Source organism: Mchenga conophoros, linkage group LG9 (genome assembly GCF_057382185.1).
Source record: "Mchenga conophoros isolate Kocher_MC1m ecotype Shallow Benthic linkage group LG9, M_conophoros_male_GT1.1, whole genome shotgun sequence".
Lineage (NCBI taxonomy): Eukaryota > Metazoa > Chordata > Actinopteri > Cichliformes > Cichlidae > Mchenga > Mchenga conophoros.
Window position 1 is genome coordinate 25045249 of NC_140534.1, and position 23296 is coordinate 25068544.

The 23296-nt window shown below is 42.2% G+C and overlaps 2 protein-coding genes across 7 annotated transcripts in view; one reads left to right on the forward strand and one right to left on the reverse strand.

Moving 5' to 3' along the window:
- qtrt2 (queuine tRNA-ribosyltransferase accessory subunit 2) overlaps window positions 1–7968 on the reverse strand; it is a 12619-nt gene extending 4651 nt beyond the window's left edge. Inside the window, exons 1-7 of one of the 4 annotated variants that reach the window (XM_085287132.1) lie at window positions 7717–7968; window positions 7286–7547; window positions 7137–7192; window positions 5085–5161; window positions 4771–4980; window positions 3715–3914; window positions 1615–1784 (exon numbers count right to left, since the gene is read on the reverse strand). In XM_085287132.1, the coding sequence (XP_085143258.1) occupies window positions 1615–1784; window positions 3715–3914; window positions 4771–4980; window positions 5085–5161; window positions 7137–7192; window positions 7286–7503 (931 nt within the window). In that variant the 5' untranslated portion in view covers window positions 7504–7547; window positions 7717–7968. Of the gene's footprint in view, window positions 1–1614; window positions 1785–3714; window positions 3915–4770; window positions 4981–5084; window positions 5162–7136; window positions 7193–7285 lie in introns of all 4 variants that reach the window. The other 3 variants (XM_085287131.1, XM_085287133.1, XM_085287135.1) reach the window with 3 other exon arrangements.
- Window positions 7308–23243, forward strand: ccdc191 (coiled-coil domain containing 191). 3 transcript variants are annotated; one of them, XM_085287126.1, is made up of 17 exons: window positions 7308–8456; window positions 8979–9017; window positions 9151–9286; window positions 9403–9555; window positions 10836–11017; window positions 11154–11377; window positions 12650–12794; window positions 13677–13867; window positions 14071–14314; window positions 15594–16015; window positions 18152–18243; window positions 18524–18606; window positions 18929–19030; window positions 19163–19306; window positions 19812–19964; window positions 22027–22181; window positions 23061–23243. In XM_085287126.1, exons 1-17 carry the CDS (start codon window positions 8394–8396, stop codon window positions 23200–23202), a joined length of 2670 nt encoding a protein of 889 aa, XP_085143252.1. In that variant the 5' UTR covers window positions 7308–8393; the 3' UTR covers window positions 23203–23243. The 3 variants fall into 3 exon arrangements, with proteins under 3 accessions (XP_085143252.1, XP_085143253.1, XP_085143254.1); XM_085287127.1 differs by having other exon boundaries at window positions 10836–11014; XM_085287128.1 differs by having other exon boundaries at window positions 10863–11017.
- The last annotated feature ends 53 nt before the right edge of the window (window positions 23244–23296 follow it).

Sequence of the window (23296 nt, forward strand, 5' to 3'; positions counted from 1 at the left end):
TTAAAAGGGGAGGTGATAAGCTTCAGAATAAAACTGGATGGAATGAAGCTTGACCAAAGCTAATAAAACATCAAGAAGCGAGAAGTAACTTTCACTGGAGATTAAATTTTGCACAAAGAAAAAAAGCAGCAACAACACAAACTGGATCTAAGAAGAAAGAGACTGGAGTTCGAAGGCTATCATTGTCACAGGCCCTTCATAAAACCATAAGAGAGGAAACGCAGAACTGCATCTCACACTGCTGCGTGTAAAACACATCTAAAATGTGTACTCTCATCTATTTGAACTAATGAGCCAGGTCAATGAGTTCATCTTTACAAACATTTAAATTTATATGATCTGAAGTTAGTTTAAGCACTATAAGTCAGAGGCAGCAGCGACGTCATTACCGCCAAGCTGATAAGCTGCGCTAGTTAGCTTTTACAAGGAACAGCTTAGAGCCAAACAAATTTAGCTGCAATTAGCAGACACACAAGCTGTGCAAGCTGTTTTTACCTTAAATTACACATTTCTATGGCGTGATCGTTTTCATACGCTAAAATCTCCTTAGCTTTGTCTCAGATAAGCAGTTATCCTGCCTTAAAGTGGCAGAAATAGCAGTGAGGACACATAAAAAGATTGGAGGGGCTTCTAAAAATAGAGAAAGAAACCGTGTGACAGATGAATACTTTCAGTGGGTGACAAGGGGGGAACGGGTGAATTAGCATATGCTCTGACACGTCTAAAAGAACCTTAACTGGCTCCTGTAGATTCTCACTGGGGATAGCGATCAGGATGGCTGTAACTCTGCTATCAGTTTGATACCATTTCACCCACCATGAACTGCATTTCTGCTCGTAAGTGATTTTGTGCTTCTACAATACACACAAACACAAACAAAAGCATAAGTTACAAGCCATCATGCGCACATCAGATGTCAATGATCACAAGTAACACTTAATTTCTATTCATTACTTGAAAACCGGCCGCAGCAGCCGTCAGCCTCGTTTCTCACCAAATTAAAACTAGATAACGGCATCGCTGTGAGATGAAAGCCCTTCGTCCGTTTGTTTAAGAACCAGGAACATTAACTCCATCCTTTTTTAACTCACCATCAAAGGCTCCTCCTATGGAAATTAACAAATCTGCTAGAGCATATTTAATCATCACTTCTGTTTTATCAGTTAACTCAGACTCAGTGCCATTTAAGACATCAAAGTAGCGTCTGTTCCCCTTTCTAAAGAATTAACACTAATACTTTTTCATACATGAAATCCACTATATTTATATCCTTTTAATCTTTTCACACTGCTCTGGTCATACCTCTTTAATCCACTATTCTGTTTATCACTCATGTGTATTCAGGGTTCATGCTGGAATACAAGTGAAAGGCAAAACTATGGAATTATTAACAATAAAATAAGATGTTTTATTCATGGAGTTCGGTCCTGAGGGGCTGCATGCATGAAACATAAAGAGCTTATAGATTTATATGTGTGCACAAAAACTACCAATGAAGTGAACTTTCTTTTCACTTCAGTTTACTTTTACTGGCTGTAATGACACAACTTCAGCTGATAAATGTGAGGAGGTCTAAAAGTGCTAACTACGTCTCAGCACAGCTCTTCACCACACCTGCAGGGGGCGCTCTACCTGCGCGCTCTGGGTCCGTGGAAATGTCAAAGCCGAAGGAGAGAGCGCAGCCTCGCTCTGTCGCCAGGAAGGGGAAAAAACTCTCAAACAGGTCCACGCCGGCCTCGACGCACGCCAGCACCTCATCAGGTCGTCCCACACCGTGCAGGAGTCTGAGAGTCACACACAAACGTGCACAAAGACACCAAAAATCAATAGCCTGAACACTCAATAAATGAAACGTTGATGCAAAATGTCAACAACATATTACTGGCAGACAAAAGCCTTTCACAAACACCAGCAGCACGCTTCTTCTCTGGAGTGTTGGTTGGCTCGTTGGTGCCTTCCCCATTTCCCGGGCTCCTCCTGACTCTCTGCCTCCAGGCATCAAGGTCAAGGCGAATTTAGCATTCGATAATGACTCATCTCCACTTTCTGGTAGGAAGCTGCTTCTCTAACAGCCAGAAAAACCAGCGGGGATGCTGCCCTATGGTGTTCCAGATGAGCCTGTTAACAAGCCAACTTAGGGAAGCTCCTGATCACAGACCTCTCATTTCTGATTACAGTAGCTCTGTGTAGCTCCACTCTTTAAGCCACGAGCAGAGCTCCTCCATCCCCTCCCAGAGAGGTGGGCTCATGTGACATGATCTCCAGAGAGTAAACTCCTAAAGGATGATTCAGTGTGGAGGAACACCCCCCCAAAGTCTCTAAAGGGACTGTAGTCTGCCATGTTTTAAGCTGCATAGAAAGATGTGTCTGAGACAAATGATTATCTGTCCAAACTGATCTAAATTAATTATCCAACAGGACAAAACGTACATTGTATTTAGGAGCAAATCTTCAACCGAGGTCACAATAAACTCCTTATCAAAATAGCTGCTGATGAGTTTTTAACCTTTTCCCCTTTAATTAAATTAATGATGTATCTAATAAAGTGGCAGTGACTGTGTATCATGCTCTTAGAATTGTAAAAGGAAATGCGGACGTGGATTTTCCAACCTAAAAAATACTTTTCTACTTTTTCCTTTTTGAATGTGCACATTTTGTCTTATAAAAGTGACCCAAAAAAACTGTCCCAGCAAAGAAGAAATGTAATAAAGAGCAACGCAATGGATGAAAATTAAATGACACCAGCACTTTAAGGTCGAGCTGAGATAATGAGCGCTTGAAGATTGCGGAGGGGGTGGGGGCGAGGCATAGCTGCTGGGTTTTCACTTATAATTAATCAAGCAGGACAATTAATTGATTTTGCAGAATACATCAAATGCGGCTTCTCAGCCTCTGAATTATAACGTCTTTACACATTAATTGCTACATTTATCAGAAATGAATGAGCAGCTAATCGATCTGTCAGTTAAATAAGACTTAATGTGTTCCACTGTGACAAAAACGTGGATTGCCTCTTCAATACGTTCACAAATAAAATCAGTACAGTCGGTTGTTGTTGTCCATTTCCACTCTTCTATTTAATTTTATCATGGCTGAACAAACAGGTAAATTAATAGATGAAAGAAATGAGGGGAAAAATTCATGAGAACAATTTTTTTTCGAAAAAATGAACAGAAAGTTCAAAATATCTGTTGCCATGACGTCTATATCCTCCTGAACTGGAACAGCTGGAAACGGACATTTTAACATTTTTATTTTCTGATGTTTTAACCAAATAATTAATTGAGTAATCTGCACATTAAACCGTTGCCAGTGGAAATCCTAAATTAAATATTTGACCGAGTAAACATGACTATTCCGTGGTAATGGGCATTTTTAAGCCTTTAGCAGAGTGCATTTTTCAGTAGTAATGAAAACAATTATTGATGCTGAAAATAATGACTAGTTGTTGCCCTGCAGTGAGATTCTGTGTAGACACAAAGCTTCAAAAGTCAGATCTCCAACTGCTAGATAAATGCACAGCGTGGAAGAAATTGTCCTGGTGGCACAAAATGAAAAACAGCAGCAGAGAGGGCTCGTTTGTTTAGCCCCACTATTGCTCTTTCTGTTTGGTCCTGCCTGACTGTTCGGTGAATGCTTTCCAATTCAATGATGGGAAAAACTGTTTGAGCTGTAATCAATTCACAAAGGTCACGTAGCCACGAGAAGGCAAACCTGGGTTTGTCCTCAGGCAGCTCCTTGATCATAGCAGTGATGAGCTGGGTCCTCAGAGTTTGGTCCATGGAGCCCGTCTGGAGGCCGTCCAGACAGAATCCTGCCACGGGCCTCTTGGCGGTCTCTCTGGCAGAGCGTACTCTCTCTTCCAGGATGTCGCCTCCTTCCACCACACCAAACACCTCAACTCCCTCCAATTCCTAGAAATGACAGACAGCGAGGGGACTAGAAACTGCCAAAACACTCCAAAATGACAAAAGAAAGAAGGAGCCAAGAGATCAAAATCTAGATTTTCATGGGCACGCACGGTCCTTGACAAGATTTGCAGCTGCAAAAATAAATAAATTAAAGGCTTTAATCTTGCCAGAGCCCATCTGCAAGTTTGTACATTCAAGGCACAAATTTGACTGCAAGTCACGAGGAGCTAAGACAGTCCCCGTAGCACCCATGTCATGAATTACCTGCAGAATGCTGTCAGTCCTCTCTGCTTAATGTGACTCCAAACTCTCAGTTTATTGTCTCAAGGAACATTTGGTTTGCGTTCAGGTGAGGAAACAGCTTATAAATTTACAAGCAATTAGCAAAGACTTAGAGAACATATATAAGCATAGAAAAAAAAAAAACTAATATGTCCTAGGGCTAGAGGAGAACATTGCTTTTTTTTAATCTATTATCCACTGAGGCGTAAAAGAGCAAAGATGTCATATGCACGAGTCACGACAGTTCCCCCGCACCTCTTCATATTAATCCTTTTTACTCAGTCCACCCTCTCATGGAATGAGCCACTCTTTGACTGCAATCAAAAGAAAGCAAAGCAGACTATTCTATTAGTCATGCTTAATGCTGCACCATCACACACCTGCTGATAGTGTAGATACCCACTGATAATGAATTCATCCTAATCTCACTGAGCTTCCAGCTGTAGTACAGATGCACAGCAGCCCCTGTCACAACTGCACTAACGTCAATCTTTGTCTTGTGTGTCTGTGCGATGCATGACTCACTCGCAGATGCAAGCGTGCTCAGCGGCTGATAAAGTGTGTGTTCACTGTGTACCTTTGATTTTTGGTGCACCAGCAAACACTCGTCCAAATGAGCGAGAGTCCGATCCACCGACTTTCTGACCCGTTTGCGAGAAGCGCTGTTCTGCCAGGTCTCTCCGTCGCACATGCTCTGGTACCAGTCTGGCTGTACGGTCTTCTGAAGAGCCATGAACTTGTCCACCGTTAGTTCTATCCGCCCACCGCTGCCCCACACTGACACCGTCTAATAACAAAGCAAAAATATGTGAGAAACCCATTTCACCTGTGATCGCACCCAGCGGTAAAGTCACCAGGGCCTTTAGTTTACCACAGCGTGAGCAATGTCACCTTGTTGGTGGTGTAACCCGTCGGGCTGTGCGTGGCAGGGTCGTGAAGGGAGCAGTAGAGCACAGTATCATGAAGACCTGAAACCAGACGTAACTGCATCACTCACAGAGAACACAGCAGCAAAGGAGTTAAGAGGGTCGAGCGTGAAGCCAGGTGACAGAGCGAGGCGCTTCGACTCTGCATGTTAATGTGACGACTGAGAGAAGAACGAGCTGTGTCCTTATCAGCAAACCCAGCCGCTGCAGAGGATCAGAAGGTGAGAAAACAAAACTGTCTAATAGCAGCAAAGGCTATTCAATCACTGCTTGTCCCTTCAGGGGCTTCAGAGGCAGAGGCAGTAGTAATCAATGATAGTTTATTCCAAGTGATGATATCGTGGTAACATGTCTAATTTTCTTAAAGTGGCTGCCTGAGGCTGGGTGAAGCCCAGGCCACGTCCACAGCAACACATTTTTGCTTTCAAATCTACAGCTTCTTTATTTACACCTACCCATCACACCACTCTGGCATTTTAGCTTCCCTAAACGGGAGACTAAATAATTTTCAGTGTATTAAAATAAAAATGCAGTTGCCATTTTTTAAAGGTTTATATGGTTGGTAAGCATGGCACACTCACCAAAATGCTGCACATTTGCTTTCATTACTGTACTTCTAGAGGAGCTCAGACTGAATTTATCCACACATGTCTAAATGAATGTGTTTATTATGAAGGAGGAAGCGTTATCCCCTCCCCCCAATTTCTCTAGCCACACCCATACTCAATCGAGAAATCACTTAAATAGGACCTTTATGAGAAAGTGGAGTGGAACAAAAAAATCCTCAAAATCATCCCACGATCCAAGAAAACAAATAAAAAACTAATTTTAACTGCAATCTATCAGCCTGCAAAAGGTTATCAAGTCATTTCTAAAGCTGTTGGACTCCAGCAAACCACAGTGCGACGACATTATCCACAAATGCTGAAATCATGGAACAGTGGTGAACCTTCCCAGAAGTGGCCGGCTGACCAAAATTAACTCAAGAGTGCAGCGACGACCCATCCAATACGTCACAAGTATCCCTGAACAACTTGCAAAGAACTGAAGGCCTCACTTGTCTCAGTTAGCGTCAGTGTTCATCACTCCACCATAAGAAAGAAACTGGGCAAAAATGGCCTTCATGGCAGAGTTCCAAGACAAAAACCACTGCTGAGCAGGAGAAGGAACATAAAAGCTCATCTCAGTGTTGACGACAAACAACTTGATGATAAACAAGACTTTTTGTAAAACACTCTGTGGGGTGATGAGACAAAAGTTGAACTTTTTGGAAAATTGTGTGTCCCATTAAATCTGAGGTAAAAGTAAGACAGCATTTCAGAAAAGAAAGATCATACCAACAGTAAAATATGGTGGTGGTAATGTGATGGTCTGGGGCTGCTTTGCTGCTTCAGGACCTGGAAGACTTGCTGTGGTAAATAGAAAGAGGAATTCTGCTGCCTACCAAAACATCCTGAAGGAGAATATCTGGATATCTGTTCAAGCTAACCATGACCTCTCTTCTCTATATGGATTTATTTTTCTTTTGTTAACGTGTAATATGCCACTCTGGAGCTGCTCCAATCACAAATCCACTACTCTACACCCACCTGTGGATCAGTAGTCTCCTGTATGGTTAAATGTGTGACTCGTCAGATGTGCTAAATTAATTTATTGTGCCATAAATCTAATAACAAACAACAATAATAATAGTGATAAATGGAAAAAGTCTGAATATCAGCTCCAATAATCAGAACGGCAGATAATCAGTCAACCCCTCTGCAACACTTCATATTCTCCATTTAGGTAAAAAAAGAAAAAAGAAAAAGAAATGATGATAGATTACCTATTAATCAATACTCAATACATATGAATACATTGGATAAGCTCTGGTGTCATCATAATTTAAGCGTAATTAATGGTGTCTTGTTTGAACACCTGTCGTCCTCTTCTTCTTCTGCTCTCATTACTCTCTGTAAGATAAACATGCTGAAAGGAAAGAGAGAAAGAGGAAATTATGAAAAATGTAAATTTTTACCTGCGAATTTTCTGAATCCATCCTTAAACTCCTCCAGCACCTCCTGGTGCTCAGCTCTAGAAGGAGAATGGTTGAGATGTGGTTTAGATTTGAAAAATAAAAGGAGATCACTGTGCGTGCTTTGGCGTTTCCATAATGGGACAGCTTACATGTGGGACAAAGTGATCTGAGTGACAGAGGGGAGACTGATCAGCGTGTGCAGTGTGTCCTGAGTGAGGTGGGGAACGGTGCCAAAGTGTGTGTACAGCAGACACCCCGGGATCTCCAGTGAATGCTGCCCCGTCCTGTCCAGTCCCTTCAGGACACCCAGCCGACTTCTTCCCTGAACCACGCGGGACAGCTCCAGTTGCATCCTGCTCCCAGCCATAGCAAAAACTCCAGTCGAAGCGCTAAAAGGACTCCCTCCAACAGCTGAAATAGTACGAGTGTTACTGGTTTTGACTTAGCCACGTAGCTAGCTAGCCTTCCCACTCACGTGTATTTGGAATATTTACCGCTCTAAGTCCGACACTTGGATGAAACCTACACACTCACAGGGATGCTTGTTTACGTGAGAAACGCTGAAAATCAAACAGCTCACCAACAAAACCTCATGGGCTGACAGGAACTACAAGTCGCAGGAATATGTCGTCATCAACGGCGAAGGCACCGCTTAAAAAAAAGTTCGGGTTATCTCAAGAACCTTTTTTTCTTCTTCTCAAAACATTCAATTGTAGCGTTATAGGTGGCACTCCATGTAGGAAAAGCTCTTTAAATTATAATTATATTTTTTTAAAAATTGAATTAAACATTCTAATAATTAAACATTTTACATTAATTTGTTGAAAGACTTTAATTAGAAGCAAAGTATTTAACTACTTTATTAATACATGTTCGTTATCATTATTCTTTTAATGAATTTCAGTTCTCACTGAAGGACCTATCAAAGTTGCTATGGTGACCCAAGACGCTGAACCCCCAGCTACAGTCTTGTGGGAAACGTAGTCCTGAAAATCTTAATTTGTGGAACAGTCATCCAAAAAAGAAAGCCAATTTACTCCATTACCCAGAATCCACCATAACAGTAACTCGACGAGAGTTATGCTTACCACTTTTAGGTTTTCGAGCACTTTTTCTAATAACGTTTAAGCATATTTTGACGATAGAAATTGAAAAACGTTGACTGTTGCGCTTCGCGCACAATTTTAGTAAAGAAAAGACACCAACGTGATAACTGGGATTACATCATATTAAGGTGCAGTGCTGTATCAGGTGATTATGGCATTTCCAGGTCACAATTCTGACCTGTTTAGGTGGAGAAGAGTTGGCTCGGCAAACAAGGTAAGTCTAGTCTTTGGATTCGTGTAAATTCATAGACTGTGCTAAACTGAACGCTATACTGCATCTGTTTTCCCCAGTAATATCCCTGAGAGAGGGAAATAATTTGGCTAAATGCTCTTTGAATAATAAAGAAGGAAAAGCACATCTGTGTTATTACCGTGTATAAACTCGTGGCTCATGTCAGGGGCCCGTTCAGAAATGTCACCCGGCCCTATCTCTGATACTCACATGCTTGCAGGCAAGCTAGCAATGGCACAGACTTTTGGACGTGTGAGAAATGATTTCGAACTAACCTGCTGATTTGAAGCAGTGGCTAAGCTTTTCTGTGAAATAATCCGCAGACTTAAGGCCCTTGGCTCAGCCTCCAATTTGCAGACTGCCACCGCAGCTCAAAGTGTCTCTGAGCCTGTCTAGGCATTTTTAAGCACTCAAAGGTGACCATGAGGCCAGCATTTTTTTGTGTGTGAGAGCTCTTTGGTGTTTCTTACAGAGAATATTAGCTTACACTAATCTTTCTTTCAGATTCACGTAAAGAAAGGTGATATTGATCAGTGGAAGAAGGTAAGAAATGTGTGTGCTCAGTTATATATATTTTTTATTTATTATTGAGTTGAATGTCTTTGGGGGTTTGGGAATTGTGTGACGAAATTGTTAACTTCAGCTTTGCATGTGTGTGTCCTTTCCCTGACCTCAGCGAGTGGAGATGGCCTCAGAGTTTGCTGTGTCGGAAGTCTTCTCACACAAAAAACCTCATTCAGGAATCAGCAGCCTAGCTGTACCATTGCAAAGCACTGAACAGCTGAGAGATCATGATGAGGCTTACAGTGAAGGTAGGTGCCTTATAATAAATAATAATAAATAACCTGTCTGTGTAGAAATGCTATCTATATAACCACATAGAGTACAGCAAGAGGGATGATGATATATGGCCTGTTGTTTGTTGCAGCTCAGGCCCTTTTAGGTGACTGGCTGAGTAATAAGCTGCGGCTGGAGTTGGAGTTGGAGGATGAAGATGACCTGATGTGCTCTGCTGAGAGGACAGGCACAGCTGCATCAGCTAGTGCTGTGCCTGCTGCTTTAAACTACAACAACTTTGATGGTATAAAATATTACCTGATGAGATAACCCAAAACTCATTATTTATTAAGACCTTCTCCATTAGACCTGTGGCCCTGATGGACGAGGCGGTACAGAACACCTTTAAAGAAACAGTGACCTCTAGAAGATTTACTCATGATTATGAAAGGCTCATTAAAAATTCAGTGTGGGTTTTATATTGCTTCAAATGGCCTCTGACTGCTAGGCTTTATAAGAGTATTCAAAACAATCAGTATGCAGTACTGTGCAAAGGCCTCAGGCCACCGCTCATTTATTTTTATTATTAAGCTTCCAAAGAACCATACTTTCTTGTAGTTTTTTAAAGTGACCAATAGTTCTCCAGGTCTCAATGTTTTTCTATATAAACGTATATCAAAGTACACTAGAACTGGACTGAAAATCAGTGGCAACAGGTTTGATGGAGTGATGATTCCAAGTTTGAAAATTTTGGTTCAAATCATCAAAATATATGGAGTAGGTCAGGAGAGAGGTGCAACATTTATGTGTTAAACATGTTTTATGTTCTGTCATGATTTGGGGCTGTATTTTACCAGTGGTGTTAGGGGTCTTGTAAAAATCGATGGAATTATGACCTCAGAAAAATAGGATCAAATTTTGATCCACCATTGCAACGCCATCTGGAATGCATTTGACCGGCAACAAGAAAAACACACGATGGAACATTGTCAGTCATGGATTGGCCTTCCCAGAGCATGGATCTCAACATTATTGAGGCAGTGTGAGATCATCTTGACAGAGAACAGAAGAAAAGGTAGCCAGCATCTAAAGAAGAGCTTTGAATGTCTTTTAAGAAACCCGGAGAGCTATTCCTGAACACTACTTTAAGAAATTAGAAGAAAACTGCCTAACAGAGTTCAGGCTGTGTTGACGAATCAAGGTGTTCGTACCAAATATTGACTTTCAAGCATTCAGTTCATTAGGATTGTACAAACTGTTTTTGCATTTTATACTGCATGCACATTTTATGATAAATTAATTCACATTTCCTGCAAAATATAAAGAAAATATAAAGGTGGCTGAAGACTTTTGCACAGTACTATTTCAGTCTGCATTACAGTACCATTGGACAAAATGTTGCCTGACTTGGGCATCACACCATTAATCTTACAAGTATTGTACAAGGAATTAAAAGCACTGGTTTCCAAAATAGAAGGAAATTAATATTAAAGCTCGAAATGTTGAAAAATGGTCATCAATAATGTGAAGTACAGTCTTTTACAAGTACTTCAGTTGTCATATTTCTTTTCCAAAAATACTTAGAACTCTATAACTGCCTTGTCGAGGAAGAAGAGCAGTCAGCTGTCAAAGGCTTCCTACAAGACCTCATGGAGCAGGAGCTGTTGGACTCCAGGATGATGGAGGATTTGGCACTTGATGCTCATCAAACCAGAAAAAGATTTAGAGACCCGATCGTTACCATGGAAGCCCGACACCAACAGGTAGTCCGTATCAAGAGATGCGAATGCTGAAGGTTTGGCTGTTGCTGTTGTGATGCATGTCGCTGAGCAAATCATCTGGAATGACGTGTGTTCGTGTGATGTTTGCAATTGTACAAAATGCTGCTCAATTCCAATGCAGGTGCGAGAAAACAGGGCCCAACGGGAGGCTGAGAGACAGAGGCAGCAGAGAGAGAGGGATGTCCTACGAGCTGCCAGAGAGGAGGCGAAGAAGAGGGAACAAGAGGAGGAGATGAGGAAAAGGCAGGAGAAACGCAGGCAGGAGGAGATGGTTCAGCAGGAGATGGTGAGGCTGAGGCGGCAGATGGAAGAGAGGAGAGGCCTGGAACAGACTGTTCGACAGAGGTAGGAAAAGATTACAACAAGCCGATTTATCACCCAGCAGATCACATTGTTTGTGATCTGGTTTGCTTCACCTTCCTTCCTGGTGGAGAGAATGGATTAGTGGTAACCTGTTGACAAGGAGAGCTGTGATCAGCCATATCAGTCTGGTGAGCAAAGATAAAGCTGCGTTGTAAATCATGCTCTCACTATGAGTGTAAGGCCTTTCTTTACCACAGGAAATGTGTCATAACTTTAAATATTCCTCGTGGACAGCAGTCAGCAAGTGTCACAACATATATCTGCGATGCTGTCACTATATCATATTAATGATTTTTTTGTCTACAGTTAATAATACTGACAAACTAAAAAGCCATTTAAGGAATTAACAAGAGAGCTGAGACTTGAAGGATTATGGGAGGTGAAGTGTTTAGAAAGAGACCACACATTCTCTATGAACTACAAAATGACACAATATATGAAACTAAGAAAAAGTACCACAAAAAATAGAAGATTTTATCCCAATTAGCATCATTGTGCTAACAGTCTCATGTTAGCTGGCAAGGCTAATGTTTGGCTACTATAAAACATATAGTAGCCAAACATTAGCCTATATAGCAACACCATTAGTGTTTCAGGTATTTGTACAGAAACCAAAAATATAATAATGGTTATATGGAACTTAGAGGTTTGAGTATTGAACAGGTTGTTGTTGATTAGTAGTCTGGGTCTGTGTGGCTCAGATTGGGCCTTTTGTGTGCAACTATCCATGTAAGAAAGTGATCACTCCATGTACAGGCACGAAGTCTGATATCTTCTTGGACAGGTGTCCATGCATCTTTCAGTTATTTCTGACCTTTTCATAAACAACATGAAGCCCCTTTAGAGGAATGGTGTTATATTTTGTATATATTCATTTTTGCTTTATTTGTTCTTTTTAAATATACTTTAAGAAGTTTGTATTGCAGTCAAAATCAGATAAGGGCAGCACCATGGATGTTTATTTGGATATTGATTTGGACATGAGATTTGACCTTATTACATAAAATGATACTACAGTATCTCATTCATGACAGTGCTTTCTTGAGGTCAGAGGTCAAATGGGGCATAATGTTTGGATGCAAACTATAGTGTGATATTTAGCATACCAGTACCATTTCTTAAATTTACACGGGGTGCCTTAAGGCACACAGGTTTTTATGTTTGTATCTTCTGTGTTATGCACATTAGGTTTATGTATAATGAAATGTGCCACATAAAGAAAATTGCCATTATGTTTTATATATTAATGTACAGAGAGAGAGGAAGAGCAGAAGTGCAGATCACAGCCAGAAACCTCCATTCAGCTCCAACACCTCTCATTAAACAACAGCATGAGGACGCTAAGCGACTGTATCAAGAACAAATGATTCAAAGAAAGGTTCACATTAACAACCTTAAGGTTGGTACCTGGAAGCTAAGTATGTTTGTGTAAATACTGTAGATTCAGTTGTGTTAAGAAGTTTGCATACACTCGTCATGGGAGTGAATGTCATGGTAGTATTGGGCTTTCACTGATTCCTTTGAACTGGTCTTGGTGGATTGACTGTACAGCAGACATTTTGATTGGTAAACTTGACAAGACCAAAGCCTATTAACTTTCCATTAGTGATAATAATTGGCTACAACTGGTAGTTTCTTTTTCACAGAGTAAAAAGGATTTGTTTGACAACACTCACTGAACTGGCCAATACTGGCCAAGGAACTCAGGAAAAATCTAAGAAGAAAATATATTTACATAAATTGGCAAAGGTCACTTGGAACCATTTCTAAACAACTGCAGATTTCAAGATCAGTTCATACAGTTGCACATACGTACAAGTTATTCAGATGTGTCCCCAGTTTCTGAAATAAGACCCAAACTGTCACCCTCAAATAAGAGGAAATTGGTTAGGATATTCAGAGACCACCAAGTCTCAAGCCTGCTCTGAACTGGAAAGTGCTGGAATGCCAGTGTCTTGGCCTGGAGAAAGCTTTTATGGTCAGACAAGGCAAAGATTAGGCTGGTTGGCCCCAATAACAAACCTAACAACACTGTACCAGCTGTCGAGCATGGTGGCAGTAGCATCATGCTCTGAGACTACTTTGCTGCCAGTGTCACTGGTACATTACACAAAGTGGATGGAATATTGAAGGAGGAGGACAGTTCAAGGAATCATTAAAAGCCCAAAATTACTATGACATTTATGCCCATGATGACTGTTCATAAACTTCTGACCACAACTGTAGGTTGCTACTATATATGTGAATTTATGTTTCGCATGAATTTGTGTATATGGTTTAGTGTCTGCAAAGGCATTTCTCTGGGTGGTATTCAGTCGTGCTGGACCGAAGGCTACGTATGGGTAAGGCCAAGGCTCTCTATGACTGGAAGAGGCAGCTAAAAGCATGGCGGGCGTGGCGAGCAGTGATGTGGGCAGAACGAAAGCAGCACGAGGTGGCAAGAACAGAGGAAGCACTGCGAACCGAAAGCAGGCAAGAACCAGAGATTGTTAACATTAAAGTAGCTCTTATTGTATCATCGATGCCCTCCCCTTCTACCAAAATCTAAAATCAAACTATTAATTGAGAGTATCTCAACAGGTCACTCATTGACTGAGAAGCATTTATATCCAGGGTGCAGTGACCCAGCAGTAATTGAGGGCAAGAAATATGATCACATCCGTATCCTCCTCCAGACAGTGCCAGCTGGCTGCTGAAAGTGACCGAAGGCGGTTGCTACGGCGATGTCTGAATGAGTGGCAGCTATGGTGTCGGACGGAGAAGGAACAACGTGAGCTTTTGGCCCGGCAGCAGGAAATCAAACAAAAGATGGCTGCTCTAATCAGTGCTGCATCAGCAGGCAAACTCAAGGCCACAGAAAGTCTGGCTTATCGGCCAATAATGGCCCCACCGGAGGCACCAAACCGGACCACAGAGAAGGTGAGACTCACAAATCCTCATGTCATCAGCAACGGTGCACTCTCTTCATTAATGATTCCCACTGAACACAATCTGAAAAATATTACAGCGAGTGAAATCATGACTAAAACATCAGCTTTGATAGGCGGTGCTGAAAGCCTAATTACAGAGGCAATTACTGAGTTTCGGAGCTTAACTGAATGAAAAAATTTCCCTTTTAACGTTCCTCTTTGCATGAAATAACCTGACCTTTACTCAGCCCTTCAGCCAAAGAAGGTTTTGAAATATTTACAACTCTTTAGAGAGCAGGGATGATGAACAGGAGGGCAGAGACCTGATGGAAGAAATGCTGGAGAAACACATGAGATGCGTTGGCTGGTTTAACCTTTACAGCAGAGAGTTGTTTTGATGATGTTTTCTTTCCTCGTGTTTACTATCTGTCTCTATCGTGACTCTCTTATAAAGGAAAGTGATGTAATTGTCACAGTCGGCTATGTGGGAGGCAGGAACTTGACAAAGAGAGAAACACTGAGAACACTGGAGGGACAGAATAGAAACACAAAAGGGACTAAAGGCACAGAATCATAATAAACACCAGGAACGTTGAACATAAACAGAAGGCTATTGAGCTAAACCCCGGATGAACCCAAAAACCTTTAGTGCAGGAGCACAGGACTAACGGCACGAAATAAAACGAAAGCAACCCGTAAGGGTAAGGAAATAAACCAAACGCGTAAACACTAAGAAATAAAGAAAGACAAATATCAACAATAGAGAATGAAGAACTATAATGTTACCTCCTTTGACAGTATCACAGTATCACCTTAAAGCACTTGTTGCAGGCTGCTGAGTTTGCATCTTTTGCTGTGAAGTACAGCCAGACTTTTGACCGCTTCGCCTTGGGCATTTTTAATCTGTAGCTCTGCTCTAAAAGAACCTACGTACCTGGACCTGCCTACTATCCTCAGAAATGTAAAATAATTGGCTAGAAAGTGTATCACAGCTCAGGAAAAAAAAGCACAGAAATAAAGCACCGAAATGTGCGCTGCTTTTCGGTCTGGTTACTACCGTTTATGTCAGAACCGGTGCCATCATGGCACCGGATACCAGTACCCATCCTTACCTATCAGAGACTTTTTCTGTTAATGTATCAGAATTCTAAAAGGACAAAGTCTTAGTAAAGTTTGAGCAGCCTTGAGAGACCAAGAGAAACTTTTACTGCATCTGTGTTGTCGCCTTAGGCTCTATGTGAACCTAGCTTCTATGTAAAATCCCACCTTCTCTTTTCTATTCTCCTCAGGAAGATCGCTACAGCTCTGACACTTTAGCCCCCGAGACCTCTGCACTACCTCAGGAAAAGAACCCTATGATTACTGCAGCCCGGCCCTCTCAACCGTGGCAGGTGACCCGACGCCATGCAGCACCCACAGCTGCTGAGCTCCACAGGGCATGGCAGAAAGAGGAGGAGGGTGGTGCCTGCACCCGTTCGGTATTGGTATCACCAGGCAGCAGGTTTGAAAACAGACATGCTGCCCAGAAGCAGATCATCGCACAACAGAGGAAGCTGCTGAAAGAGCAGCAAGAGCAAATTACCCGGCTGAAGCAGGAGCAGAACATGAGGGGCTTGAGGCTGGAAATGGAGAGAGCTGCAAAAGTTACCCAGTCAACAATGCTTGGAGGCTTGAGACCAAAGACTCGCAATATTGACACCAAGGTGGAGAGGTATGTTCAGTGCATATCGTATGAACCGGTTAGCTCTAGATTAGTGTGAATCATTTTATAAGTAATACGTATTAAACTGAGTGTTTATTTGTTTGTGACACCAAACAGCCAACCCTGTGTCATCAGCAGTTTTTATAGTTCCACCCTGCCATAAGGCACCTTTTATAAAGGATTTAAAGCTACAATTATTGGCTTTTTCACTGAATGATAAATAATTAACTAATGCTCTGCAGGTCCATTATAAGCCAAAAAGCAACTTCTGGGCTGTCAGTTTGTGCTATTAAGTTATAAATAATTAAGTCATTAATAAATGCTTTTAGTTTCTGTCTTTTGTTAGTCTATCCAGTCTGCTGATGCCAAATGTTTCTAATTTCATAACAAATTAAAGCAAAGTATAATTTTTGCAAAGTTTTGAATAATGAGTATGCTTAGTGTCCGTCCATCCTTTATAACTTCTGCTCATTTATAGTTCCAGATTTACATTTCCTGTTTCGCTTTTTCCTTGTGAAGCCCGAGGTACTCTCAGGCCAGCTGAAAAATATAGTTTTGCAGCGAGTTCAGGGTCTAACAAAAGGTGTCCTCGTTGTTGGTTGTGCCCTACAAAAGCGTCAGGTGGAGGTGTGCTGGAGACGATCCTGGTCACTGCCCAAACCACCTCACTGGCTTCTTTCGACCTTAATGTGGTGTAGGAATGTGGTGTTTTTTCTAGGGGTATAACCGTTTTGAGGGGGAGAGCGGGCTTTTCTGGACTTTATTTGATAGAACAGTGAAGACTAGACATGTAAATAGGATAGAGATTGGGGGAAGGACACGCAACAAAGAGTCCTGGTTGAGACTCGAATGCGGGACACTGGATTGAGCCTTTCAGCTTATGACTGCCTGCTCATCCAAGTAAGCTAAACTGGTGTCACAACTTTAAAATCTGATTAGGAACCCAAAGCAAGGTGGAAAAAGCCCAGATGAACTGGATGTATATAAGCTCCAGTGCTGCTTCATAAACAGGGAAACTGGTGTCCCCTCCTGAAGACCCCCTGCAGGAAAAGACATTTGGCTCAGGTGCAGTGAAAGCTGTGAGCTTTGCAAAGGCAGATTCTGAGCATCGTGACATGCTGGACCGTCATTGAACAATCCGTTCATGCTTAAAAATCCTGTACAAACATACAACTTACAAACTCCACACAAAAAGGCCCAAGCTGAGCTGAAGGTTCAAAGCCAGAACCTGCTTGGTATGAAGACACACTGCACCACCATGCCCACCTGTAGCTTGTAAATGTGTATACAAATGTACTGCTGTGCTTTCTCATGAATCAGCTGTGGAACGGGTCCACATGAAGAAGGACGGAGCCCACTGAGAGATATTTGTCACAGCCTGCATGTGCAATTTGGATGAAGCCAAGGAGGGATGACCTTTCACTGTGCATTATTTAAACTTGGAAATGTTCGTGTGACAGATGTTGAAATGAAACCATGTTTGGTTGGTTCCTCAGGCTTAGAGATTTAGAGCCTGTGCTGTTTAGGTTGATCCCGTATACTAAATTGTTTCACATACTATTTTTAACCTGGCTTCACACTCAGCCTTGTGTAAGACTAACTCCACACACTCCGAATTTGTTAACAGCTCTGAAACCTCTCAAGATGAGTAATCACTGTTTGTTCACTTCTCTTTCCTCGGCGCAGACTAATGGCAGAACAAGTGGAAAGGTTTATTTGTGTGAACACCTCATTAGGTAAAGTTAAAAGGAACCAATATTTCATATGTGTAGTTTGGTACTATGGTATAGATAATTACGGTTTCCATAATATAGATGAAGATGCACTGCGGTACAATCTGTTACCCGATAACAGCTTTTGTTATTAATATAAATCATGGAGGAGAAGATAAAAGAAACAGATGATGTTTAAACTTTAGAATGAGTAAAAGGAAAGAAAAAGTTTATGACTGCTACAGGGGGAATACACTCTCCAAGCAGTGTATACAGTAACAGAAGAAAGCTCGGCACATTGGAGTTCATTTACAGATTTACAGACAATCTAATGTATGTCAGTCAAGTTTGGCTTTGGTCATTACCTTTCTGAGTAACACTTGCCAGGAACAGTATCAGACAGACTTCTGACAGGCCTTTGTTTCTGTTGCAGGGCACCGAGAGGGACTGGAGAACCTGACAGTCAGAGTGCACCTTCAAGCAAAGCTGTCACGCTGCAGACATGCCCCCATCCACTCACCACAGGTCAGTATTAAAAGTAGCTCATTGTGCAGGGGAACTTGCACGTTCACACATACACAGAAAGTTCATTTCCATCTCCCAAAGATGTGGTGAAGCACTGCTGTAGCTCTTTTATTCAGGAAATTAAGTGACTCCGAGTCACACTTGTGAGCAGTTTACATTTGGGCCGATGTGTTCGTGTTCAGAATGAAAAGTCTAAGAAAGAAACGTGTACATGACCAATCACTGGACTGCACAGAAGAAAAGCTTGTCATCCGCTCACTTTCCCTCCGTCTCTCTGAAGCCATGGAGGCCCGAGCACGTCAGCGAGCAGAGCGAAGGAAGGAAATTGAAGAACTCAAGAGGAAGAAAGAAGAAGAAAAGCTGGTAAGTTGAAAGGTCGTTTTCTGGGGAAACGTGGGGTTTTTTTTTTGCAGCAGCAGCTGTGGTTCAAGTGGTGGCTCTGATTTCCCATGGGTTGGTGGTTTGATTCCCTGCCCCTCATTGTTTGTAACTGATCTCAGGAAAGACGTGAAGCCGGGTGTGTGTGTGAATAGGTGAATGAGAAACCGATAGTAAAGCAGTAGAAGCCAGCTAAGGTTAAAATGCACTCCATAAGTGCAGACCTCTTACCATTTTTATTTTGGGACCTCCAAAACAGCTGTCGTTAAAAAAAACATCCAAATTTAATGGCAAACACAACTTTCAGGCTCAGATGAAAGCCGGTGAAGAGCTCAGGCTGAGGGAGGAGGAGGAGGAGAAACGCAAAGCAGCAGAAAGACGTCGGGAGGAGAAAAGGCTGGAAAGAGAGGTGAGGTGTACTTCATATTTTATGGATGTCCGCAAAAAAGCGGAACTTCGTGGGTCTGAGTACAAGAAGCGGTTCTCTCATGTGACTCCCTGCAGAATATTAAAAATAATCTCGCTTTGTGTTTCTGCACAGAGAGAAGAGGAGAAACAGAGACAACTGAAAAGGCAACGGGAGCTGATGGCACTGGCCCGCCAACACCACTGCAGAACCTTGTTGCTGCGGCGGGGCCTGGCGCCATGGAAACGCCTCATTCAGCTCAGACAAGCCAGTGTGGAGGTAAATCACCTGTCCTGTCCATTTCAGCTGTCAGTCTACAGCGACACAGGGAGCCAGCAAGTACTATTGTATTTCTGGCTGTGAGGAGTAAACTAAAAACATTTGTTTGACTTTAACACCATTAATGTGTTAAAGTGGCAATTGTGAGCAATACACAAACTGCTCTGGTTTTTTAAAAAATAAATTATTGTCACTCAAAAACCGAGCCAAAGGCAAATCTACGACACACTTTGGACGTGAAAGTGCAGAAGGAATACGTCCAAACAAAAGCTTTCTAGCAGCACTCCCTTGACATCATCACTATTTCATCCTCCAAATGTTCCTGTCTTAGCAAAGCTTAACAAATGAACACAGAAAATCTTTTGTATTCATGTTTCAGAGCTTGTTATAAAACCTCTCTGTTTGGATGCGAGTACATGGCTTTTCTACCTGGCACATATGATTGAGTTTACATTCACGAGTGCACACTGGTGCTTTTCCCCCCCTCTTTTTCATTCCCTGCCAGCTGGCTGAGCGTCATCACACTTTCATCCTCCTGAGGCAGTGCACATTAGGCTGGCAGCAATCAGCAAGAGAGTCTGTGTCTGACAAAGAAGCTTGTGCTGACCAACTGCACCAGCACTTTTTGCTTCGGAGGAGCTTAACCTGCTGGAAAAGGGTGCGTATACACCTGCACACATACAGACGCCATCCGGGGCTGACTAAAAGAAATATCTTTTTCCTAATCTCCTCTTCTACCTGCTCAGTCATATTTTCATTTTTCCAGTCTGTATGAGTGACAGGTTAAAGGAAAGAAGCCAGCCCTGTGCCTCTGTTTTGCTGTCTGTGTTTGCTGGCATGACTTGGGTACACGAGAGGGATCAATGCAAATCAAAACAAAGTTCTTTCCTACCACGAGACATTCCTGTGTTCATGTGACTTCTCTCTCCCAGTTGATAATAAACCATCCACAGGGCGATATGGGTCACTGATCAGCTTGATGAGTATGAAAATAATGGAAATCATCTGCTGTGACCTTCTGAGTCACCAGCTCCCCAGTCACCACCCACACTATCAGAAAAACATCAAATAAGGAGACAACCAACACTTATATTAGATTTTCCTTTAGTTTTTCAACCATCTTTTATATCCTGATTTCTTAGTGTTTTTTAAAAAATATTTTTCACACTTACATGTTTCAGGTCAAAAAAAATTAACATTAGACAAAAATAACTGATTAAATACTAAATTTAATCAGTTATTTGGGGCAGCACGGTGGCACGGTGGTTAGCACTGTTGCCGCACAGCAAGAAGGTCCTGAGTTCAATTCCACCATCAGGCCGGGGTCTTTCTGTGTGGAGTTTGCATGTTCTCCCCGTGTTTGCGTGGGTTCCCTCCGGGTACTCCGGCTTCCTCCCACCGTCCAAAGACATGCAGCTTGAAGGGATAGGTTAATTGGAAAATCCAAATTGCCATTGTGCGAGTGAATGTGAGTGCGAATGGTTGTCTGTCCCTGTGTGTTGGCCCTGTGACAGACTGGCGACCTGTCCAGGGTGTACCCTGCCTCTCGCCCTATGACAGCTGGGATAGGCTCCAGCGCCCCCCGCGACCCTGAAAAGGATAAGCGAATGGATGGATGGATGGATAAATACTAAATGCATTTTTTTAAATACCTGGCCCTATGCGGAAAAAAAATAATAAGAGCAATTTTTGGAAAAGCTGAGTTCAGTTTCATAATTCAGTTGTCTAATTACCCGACCTATTCAATTGAGAAATCACCAAAACAGAACCTGTCTGGCAAAGTCAAGTAGACTCCAAGAGGTGATTGACTCATTACAGAGGTCATGTCATGGCACACCCTGGACAGGTCAGCAGTCTTTCACAGTGCTAACACATAGAAACAGACAGCCATTCGCACTCAGATTCACACCTATGGGCAATTTATAGTTACCACTTAACCTAATCCCACTAAATGCATGTCTTTGGACTGTGGGAGGAAGCCGGAGTACCTGTAGAGAACCCACACAAACTCGGGGAGAACATGCCGACTCCACACGGAAAGACCCTGATGGTGGAATTGAAATCAGGACCTTCTTGCTTCCCCCCCCCCCCCCCCCCCTGTATTAGTTTTTATTACTTTTATTACTTTTTTAGTAATAAAAACTAATACAGCACTTCATAAAAAGAACACCAACACCATACCAACAGTGTCGAGGCTGCTTTAATACTTCAGGACATGGGCGATTTGCCATAATTGATAGAACCATGAATTCTGCTCTCTACCAGAAAATCCTGAAGGAGAATTTATGGCCATCACTTTCTGTCCTGAAGCTCAAGAGCACTTAGGTTATTCAGTAGGACAATGATCCAAAGCACACCAGCAAGTCCACCTCTGAATGGCTAAAAAAGAAATAAAAAATAAAGCTGTTGGGGCGGCTTAATCACACTCTGGCCTCAAATCAGACTGCGATGCTTTGGCGTGACCTTAAACTGGCTGGTCAGCCTTCAATGTGGCTGCTAAAGGTGGCACAATCAGTTTTTAGGTTTATGGAAAAATAACCTTTTCACAATGCATCAAGATGATATTTGATGATCTGAAACATGTAAGTGTGATGAATACCAAAAAAACTAAGAAATCAAGAAAAGGAAAAATACTTTTTCACAGCACTGTGCATCTCATCTTATAATTTTTGTTCACTTTTACTGTATTCCTATTTGTAAGCAAGTGTTTTTCATTCCAGATGAGAGACATACAGATAATTCAGGAAGAGCGAGCCGAGCGCTTCTATCGCACACGCACTCTGAGGAGGTTTCTGCTGGCGCTGCTGGACCACGTGACTCAGGAGAGGCTGGTGGAGTGGGAGCATCAGGAGCTGGCTCTGGAGCATAATGAGAGGTCTGCTACCCCTGACTTTGCCATATGTTCACAGTAATATAACCAGCCAAGTGGGTGTTATTATATTTAACAACTTGAAAGAACTTTAATTACAAGTTAAACTGCTGAATCAGAACAGTCTTTGCAGCTCTTAGAGAAAGGACAGGGCCTGCAAGCCTTTGAAGATGTAAACATTCATTTGACCTCTAGGCATTTTCAATAAGAGACTCTCAAGACCTCAAGTAGCCCTGAAAAAATAGATTTACTAGGAAGTTGTGTAGATGGTAATTCTATAATACACATTGCAGAAGCAGTTTCTGGATATTCACCAATATGAAATATGAAGTGCATCTTTTTTTTCCATCTTCCTTTTCCAGTGTAACTTCCTCTTCATTAGACAGAAAATTTATACCACCATCTCCTTGACTCCGGTGCACCAACTCATATCTGCTGTTAGCTGCAAATGTCTTTTCATATCATGATTAATGGAGTCTGTTGGGATGCTTTTGTAGCTCAGTGTGTAGCGCTCCTAAACGGGCCACGTTTCTGCAATAATAGCCTTTGTAGATACCCAAAAGTCAATAAATCTGGGGGGGTAATTGTGATATAGCGGTCTTATATAAAACCATCTGTGCTTGTATGGTCTCCCTAAATCCTAGAGCCAGCATGCTAACATGCTGCTGTTCATGCCATAAATCTGTTAAAGTAGCAAGCCAGAATTTACACAGACAAGATACTGCTTAGATTCTTCTTTTCCTGGCTATTTTAATTATGATATACTCGCACAGAGTTACATGTGAGAACTTATTAGCTGTTGTCATGCTAGAGGTCCCTTTAATCCATTTTGTTATTGCTCACTTGCTCTGTTCCCGTCTGTCCCTCCATCTGCCTGCATATCAGACGAGTGCTGCGGCAATGTTTCCTGGCCTGGAGGCAACTTCCATGTTTGCTGCGCAAGGAAAGAGAGAAGGACGAGCGGAGGGAGAAGCTGTGCCGCAAAGTGACTGAGGTTCTCCCGGATTTCTGCTCCCATCCACTGTAACGCCTCTGGGAAGACCGACAGAACGGGCAACGTACTGCATACTGATGCAGGCGACACGCAAACATCTCAGCATCACTCTGGAAGATGACACACT